At 36.9% G+C, this 7,884-nt stretch overlaps 1 protein-coding gene across 6 annotated transcripts in view; it reads left to right on the forward strand.

The window, feature by feature from the left end:
• chchd3a (coiled-coil-helix-coiled-coil-helix domain containing 3a) overlaps nt 1-7,884 on the forward strand; it is a 67,588-nt gene that overhangs the window by 16,186 nt on the left and 43,518 nt on the right. For all 6 annotated transcript variants that reach the window (XM_084110887.1, XM_084110888.1, XM_084110890.1 and 3 more), the window contains one exon: nt 5,128-5,308. In XM_084110887.1, coding sequence (XP_083967013.1) covers nt 5,128-5,308 — 181 coding nt within the window. The remainder of the gene's footprint in view (nt 1-5,127; nt 5,309-7,884) is intronic.

Here is a 7,884-nt window from a genome sequence, read left to right on the forward strand (position 1 = left end):
TCCTATCAATATGGGCCAACATTTCTAAAGAATGCTTTCAGCACCTTGTTGAATCAATGCCACGTAGAATTAAGGCAGTTTTGAAGGCGAAAGGGGGTCAAACACAGTATTAGTATGGTGTTCCTAATAATCCTTTAGGTGAGTGTATATACAGCAGTTAAAATGTAATTTTGCCGATTTTCAACCCGCTTTGTATTGTTACAGTGTCTATAGTATACATAGACATGTAAATTAAATGTTTACTCGTTCTCCGTGTTTCCTGGACCGAGAAATTCACGTTTTTTGCGTCATTCGGCAGACTTTTGACAGCTCCAGGGCTTTCGTGAAAACTACAGATTATACTTCCACATTTTTGTATCCCCGCCCACGGGCGGTTGGATGGACAAAGGGTTATTAACAGAACTGTTATTGTAAGGGTAGGTTTATCACTGAACATTGTATTGTACTTTGTCTACTCGGCTTTATGGTAAAAATTGAACATTATGTCAACAGCTTTCTTATTTGTACACGAAAACATTTTACTTCAGAGGTTTGGTGGAACTGACAGAATGGAACTGGACAAAAAACTTGAATTTCTCGGTCCAGGTAACAGAGAATGAGTAAACATTGTTCATTTGCATATACTACCAACATTGTAACAACACGATTCTAAAACAGTATTCGTCGTTATCCAGTTTGAAATTTTGACTATGAAAAAGGAGGCTTTTCAGATTTTCTGTAGCCATATTCTCTCCATATTTACAATTCTTTGCAGCCTTTAGCCACAGCCTATTCAACTCGCTGGATCCTTCACTGGAAACCAAATGTAACTCACTCCCGCTAAACGTTTACTCTTTTAAATTCTTGTACTCTGGAACAATACAAGTCGACACCATTATGACTAAAAGTTTGCTAAGAAGTATTTCCTACTAAAGCAAGGCAGTATTTTACACTGATCAAGCGTATCCATAGCAGACTAGTGGGAGGGGCCTTGAATGGCATCATGCCCAGTGCATTATGGGTGTTGAAGTTGTCCTACCTATTTGGCAAAAGGGAAGTCAGTGCCACTTTTCTCTGTTTTATCTAGTAAGGTATAAAAAATATACCTTGGCCTTTCTACTGTGTAGGCAGACAAGTTTTATTGAAAGCCCATTTTGCCAGCAGTGAAGTACCCGTTTAAAGAGATATTTAACCTAAAAATTACATATCATGTGTTTTCAAACCTTAATTTTTGACGAATGTCTTGGCTTCTGTTTTTAAAATAATGAAACTGAAGAAGTCTGGAGCTGTTGCGCTTCAAAAAGGACACAAAAGCACCGTAAACGTATCACAAAAGTAGTCCATCTCAACTTCAGTAAAGTACTGTCAACTGTTGAGAGGTGAACTCAAGAGCCAGATAAGTTCAATTTATGAACAAACCAATCCAACTGATGTTAATCTCGAAAAAGAGCCACCTCAAAAGACTTATCAACAAATCATGCATCACTGCTTACCTCATAAACACCAGAAAGACAGCAAGTGCAAATGTCAAGATTATCAGTGAACATTTTATTAGTAAATCTCAGTCTATTCCTATCCTAAAGCTTTCCTAGTGACTTCAGATGACTTGAAATATACCGGTAATTACATATGGACTACTTTTATAGTGCTTTTTAGTTATTGTGGAGCTTTATAGCCTCACTCACTCGCATTATATTAAAGAAGTGGCAAGTATATTGGAGAAGAAAGAAGTCCTAAGGTGAATGTGAGCTTCATTTTTGCCTGAACTATCTCTTCAATATGCATATTAATAAATGCATTAGTGCATGCATGAGGATACAGAACCACATGTTATATTCACTCATTGTCACAGTCCACCCTGCAGCTCTCGCACACTCACTAGTATCATTTCACAGCTGAAATGCAGGCGTATGTTCCCTCTCCCCAGAGGCATGCTGGGTGCCTGTGTGTTTGTTTTCATTTCATCCATGTCACTGTGTGACAATCACCATTTGCTTTATTTATTCATCTTTTTTCTATTCCAACTTCAGGATGAGGATTGGCTTTTCATATTTAAAAAATGATCTAACAAAAATTGTAATCTCACAAAAAAAAAGTTCCTGCACTGAATCCATCAGAGTGCACAGCCAAAGCTCCACTACTGCCCAAGACAAATTACGTAATTAAAGCAACAGACGCGCAGCTTTGCGTTTATTCATTATTTGACAATTACAGCATCAGTCTCTAAGAGTTTTCCTAGGGGAACAAATCCCCCCCAAGTGAGAGCTGTAAAGGAACAACCACATGACCAGCAGCAACGGAAGGGGGTGGGGGGTGTCATGAAATATTCAAACCCTACATTCTTACACATTATTTTGCCTCATTAATAATGCATGGCTCCTTTAAATGCTATCGAGGAGGGAAACATTCTATAACTTTAATACGGGCGTGTCAGAATCTGTTTTGTCCCGAATACACGTTGGTTTAAATTGCAGGAGAGAGCCGACAGATGGTGTGATAGTGGAGGGGAAGTGAGATCAGCTCCTGCAGGTGTACAGAGCCACAACATGCGTACAAAAGCCAGTCTCTGAGCAAACGGCGTTTCTGTACAGCGTTTTAAGCTAAGAATCGAGGGGTTTGTGCATGGATACCGTGCAACATCAAATAACCACAGAACTCTGAAGAATAGCCGAATAGTTCAGGTACTGTCTGGCTGACATTATCAAAGCATAGTTTATTTATAGCAATGGAGAGAGTGAGATAGGTTTCTGAAATATAGCTTGAATTATTTAGAAACTTTTTGGTTTGCCGTTATTTGATTTTAAGGTCACAGTCTTTCTCAGTGGGCCTTTTCATTGGAAGTTGCTCTATTTGGAAGCTTGAAAGTGGTTTCTTCAAGTCTTTCCAATCAAAGGGTGGTACAACTCATTTATTTTAGCTCTGATGAACGTGTCTTCATCAGTGTGGCATTCTCTTCCTGTCATGAAATATTCATCTGCTTATTTCTAAGATTTAGTATTGCTATAGTATGGCCTTGCATGTCCTCAACTACCTGCATTAATCATGGATAAGGAAGGAAATAGTGGTGTTGTTTTGCAGTGCGATTTTGGGCACATAGGTATCGTAATTGCAGCATATTATTTTTTTTATTTTTTGAGATGAACATAATTGTATTTGAGTGGCCTGTGTTTTTGCCCTGCAAGCGATTGTGCACCATTGTGCTCACTTGACGCTTTTGGCCTATTTTTAGTACTGGAAGATGGGATAAACACACACAATACCAGAGAGGGAAGTAATGATGGATGTGTTGTGCTGATATGTGTCCAGTTCAGTAGACTGAGACTGGACATGGCTGGAGTCGCTCTCGCTTTTCTCAGGAGAACTAAACACTCAATGATGTGTGCATTCACACAACAGGACGACACCAAATATTCTTTTTCTTTTTGTCTTTATTTATTCTTGTTTGGTTGTTAGTAAAATTGTGCTTGCAAAACTAGTAAATATTAATCATAAATCATAGTTTTATGTTGGCCTCTGGCATATTCCATGAATATAGTACTCTCAAGACCCTTACAACCTGGCAACATAATGAGTAAATATTCAGATTTTGTGGAATTTAAAAAAAAAAATTGGAATCGTCTGAGAAAAATTACATGGCTTATTCAAAATGAATAGGAACATATACCTGTATTGAGATTGACCATCAACATTTTGAGAAGGTTGAGCACCCCCACCACCTTCAATGACCATTACTTGAAAAAAACGTACTTAATTTAAGTTTCAGGTACTTTTTTGTGGAATTGCTTCTTTTTGTTGTTGTTGAAGACTAACCCTTTGTGCTTCCTCAGTATCTGGGTTTCTTCGTGTTTCTCAAACTTTTGTGGAACTTTAAGCACATCTTTGGAAATCTCAAACGCTTGTTTGTGTTTGTCTCGGTAACATTTATAATTATACACTCCCTTATTGCCCTTTTCGCTTCTTCGGTTTCTTTTTTTTCTTACATGGCTGCTGTTTGATTGAAAACACAGCATTGCAGATTACAGTTTGTATCTTGCCTGAGTTTACTTTACAAATCAAACCTCCTGCTTGATGGTGCAGCCGAGGTTGCTAGGCAACTGTGTGAACCGGGTGACAGCTCATAAAGTCTCTCAACATTCTAGCTCAAAATTCCAAATAGCTCCGCAAGATTATCTCGAAAACATCAAAGATCCTTTACCGCCACACACCTATTAAACAGCTTCAAATGAGGCACCATATTTAAAATCTCACTTGATTTAGGAGTGCTTTTTTTCCTTGAGGCTGGTACTTTTAGTCTTTTTTTTTTTTTTTTACCATATTCATCCCAAGCTGTGAATAAAAGCATTTTTGTGTGCTTAACTTTATTAATCATATTATTGAGATTTTTAAGAACTTGTTTGTAATGTTTTTCACATTAAAAAGTTTAAATGAATCATACCAATGCGCAATTTGAACTCACTATAATTTATTTAAAAAGTTACATATTAATATGAATATTTACTAATTAAAGTGAAACAATGGCATGCAGCCTTCAATTTCTTCTTAATTAAATTACTGGCATAGTCTTCAGTGCATGATTATTAGATATAATGCATTAATAGCGATTCAGTGCTGTCTGACTTTGACTGAGATGCAGGCCTGTAATTAAAATTAGCTGTACTGTTTTTCTTTTTCAGGGCTAATGTTGTTCTTTTTTGATTGTAGAAGGCGTGTTAAAGCTCTTAAAATGATCCAGCAAAGAACATTGAGTGCTTTTCCTTTTTTGTTGTCAATATTGTTGTGTAATTTATTATCAGCAACAGAATATACAGTGGCAGGTCTATTAGGCAGCATTTACACTACAAGCTTAATGATCCAAAATTTGTACTTATTTGTGTTTTGTTTGTTTTGTCCTGCCTCTTAAGGCATAATCAACTGTTTTTGAATTAATACCTCACCATGATGGACATTTTGATAAAGAAGTGCATTCAATCATCATTCGAAAGCAGCCACCTATTTGGTTTAAGGAATATTAGTTTTGCAGTCAATCAGTCAAACAAACAAACAAACAAACAAACAACCAATCAGCCAATAAAAAAAGAGCTATTTGAATTGCAGTGATGTAGACCAGAAGATGCATCTGATGTTTTCTGTGTTCTGCATTATGTTTAGGCTGGAGAAGGAAAGGTCCCAGGCTCATGCACAGGCCCAGGCAGAAGCTCAAGCCCTGGTAAAGGATGAGGTGAGCAGAATCCTTGCATTAGAGAGAGCCAGTGCAGAGGAGAGCATCCAGAAGGCCATACTGAGAGAAAGAGTCACCGCTGAGGATGAAAGACTGCAAGCTCAGATATATGTGAGTAAATCATCAAACACAAAACTGCATGACTATGTTCTAAACAGCTAAGCACTTATGCTTTGTTCACACTGCACATAAATCTGATTTCCAAAACTTTATGAGTGAAGTGATGAAATCTGATCTGTTTGTTCAGACAGTGTAGTCAATATCCGGTCCATCAACATCGGTTGCTGTAGTGATGACTTAAGTGCCAAGAGACATAAGAGTCATTGTGGAAAGACAGACAGCATAAGTGTCAGAGGTGTAATTGCATTTAAACATTCATCAAAATGCTATGTGTGACACTACTCACTCATTTACCATTCATTACACAGTGACTGCCACATATAAATGAGAAACTACTGTGCATATGACATTATAATCACATGACATTGTGTCCTGCATGTAAAAAAGTATTTGGAAACTCTATCTGACTGGATTCTGTTTACATGTAAGCGTTTGGAAGATGCTTTTTAAATACTTTTATTTGCTAGCACCATGCTCTACTCTTTGAGCTAAAGGAAGAAAATTTCTTACTGTTTTTTTTGCTGTTCAGTGTACAAACAACTAAAAAGATTTAAAGGCAGGGTAGGTAGGACTATATAAAAATAAAAGATCCAAATTTGTTAAAACTTTCTATATATATCAATACATAATTAAAATGTAAGTACTCTGAAAAAAAGAGTATAAAAATCAAGTGACTCTAGACCGTTTAATCTGTATTAAACACAGCTCATTATTTCGATTCGGGACGAATCAAAGGATTGGCTTAGGCGACTGTCACTCTCTCTCGCAACCATGGCAACCACCCTTTTGCCACGGGATCTGCCCACTTGCGCGCGCACGTTTGATTTGAGGAATTCGAGAGGCACGGAACCTAGGAATAGCAAAACAATGGCAGAGAAAGAGCAATCAAAATTCACATTACCGGCATGCAGTTAGTGAAGGCAAACAAGGCAAAAAAAGAAGACAGTACAAGAAAAGGTAATGAACAAAAAGTCTTTGGATAATCAAAGAAATAAAACGCGTGTCAATATCATCGTGGCTTTCCAGCGACCACCCCGTCCTCAGCCTCTACTTCCTCGGACCCTAGTTGCACGCCACGGCCTCTTGCACGACCTCCTCTGCTTCGCCCTAAAATTATTTTTTATTTTACAAAAGGACATTTTACAAACCTACATTTTGCGCATGTGCTCCTGCATGCACTTTTCCAGTCACAACACAGCAATCAAAGGAGGACGCGCTGAAAACTGAAATGCTGTTCTCTTCCTTCATAACTCGTACTGAGAATGTTTGAGTTGCAGAGGAATTTGTGACTGTTTCACCTGTTCAACCACATCAAAGTTTCGTAATTAGTAAGTCCGTGCTTTTTCTCTTTTTGTTCTTATGTGCTGAAGGGCTGCTGTGCCTTGGTGAAACGATGTTTGTACGTGAAGAGCTCTTTTCCAAAACGCCATAAACCTAAAAAGCTGCCTCAAAGAACCAGCAAAAGTAATGATTATGAATGTGTAAAATATTGCAATAAGACATTTTAATTGTTTATTAATTTCTGTGTCGGCTGCAAAGATGAAGTTGACGATATTTGACTCGCGATCTTCGCAGTAGGCTAGTGAACGCATGCACCGGAGAAATGCACATTTATTAGGCTACATAGTTTTATTTTGTTTTGGATGGTTTTGTTTAGAACCAGATTTCTGTAAATATATTCCACATTTTTTAGGCCTGTGAGGCGAGGCTACGGTTCGGTTCACGATGATATAATCTCCAGTTCAAGCACCTTATGTTGTGATTGATAGCCTATATTTACTTTATGTATTTAATCCAGGAATGAAAATATTAATGAATTAATGAAAAAAAAAAAATATTAAAATTAAGATACAATTAATACAAAACGAAATTCGTTTTAAAGAAAGGCTTTGTGCTTTCTGTTTTGAGGTCTCTGTTAAAGTTTGAAAGTCTTAGTGCAGCTTTCAGAGCGCTCGCATCCATAATGGAGAACTGTCAAGTAATATTGTTTTTTCTTCATAAATGCAAACACGAAAAATAAAAGACAAAAACTTTTTTAAAAAGACAAACCATAAATTTAGAAAAAAAGAAAGAAAAAAAGATGGATTTATAGCGTTTTGGGGGAAAAATGAATGGATTTATACCGTTTTGAAAATGTTATTTTTTTTTTACTTTGAATTGATCATCAACCATATTGTTGTTTGATTTAATAATCACTGTTGCAAGAAGTGCCTAGTTAAGTTTTTGTTTTTGTTTTTTTTGTAAGTGGAAAAAGTAGGGGCTGCCACAGATTCTGTTTAGTTAGCTCCTTTATTGTTTTTTTCTATAGCCTAGTATAATATAGGTCAAATGCAGCAAGTCAAAAGACCAACTGGACCTTCTTTGCCAGTTTGCTCACATTTCTTTGAAGGATGGCAAAAATATCGCCTGAATATCGATATCTAGATATTGGAAAAAAATATCGAGATATTCATTTTTGTCAATATCTCCCACCCCTACATGCAGAACACCATATATGTTATGAATCTTACACGAAATTCATCTTCATCACAATATTACTGATGGTAATGTAAAAAAGTGTATCAATG

Source organism: Abramis brama (assembly GCF_963993115.1).
Source record: "Abramis brama genome assembly, chromosome: 4".
Taxonomy (NCBI): domain Eukaryota; kingdom Metazoa; phylum Chordata; class Actinopteri; order Cypriniformes; family Leuciscidae; genus Abramis; species Abramis brama.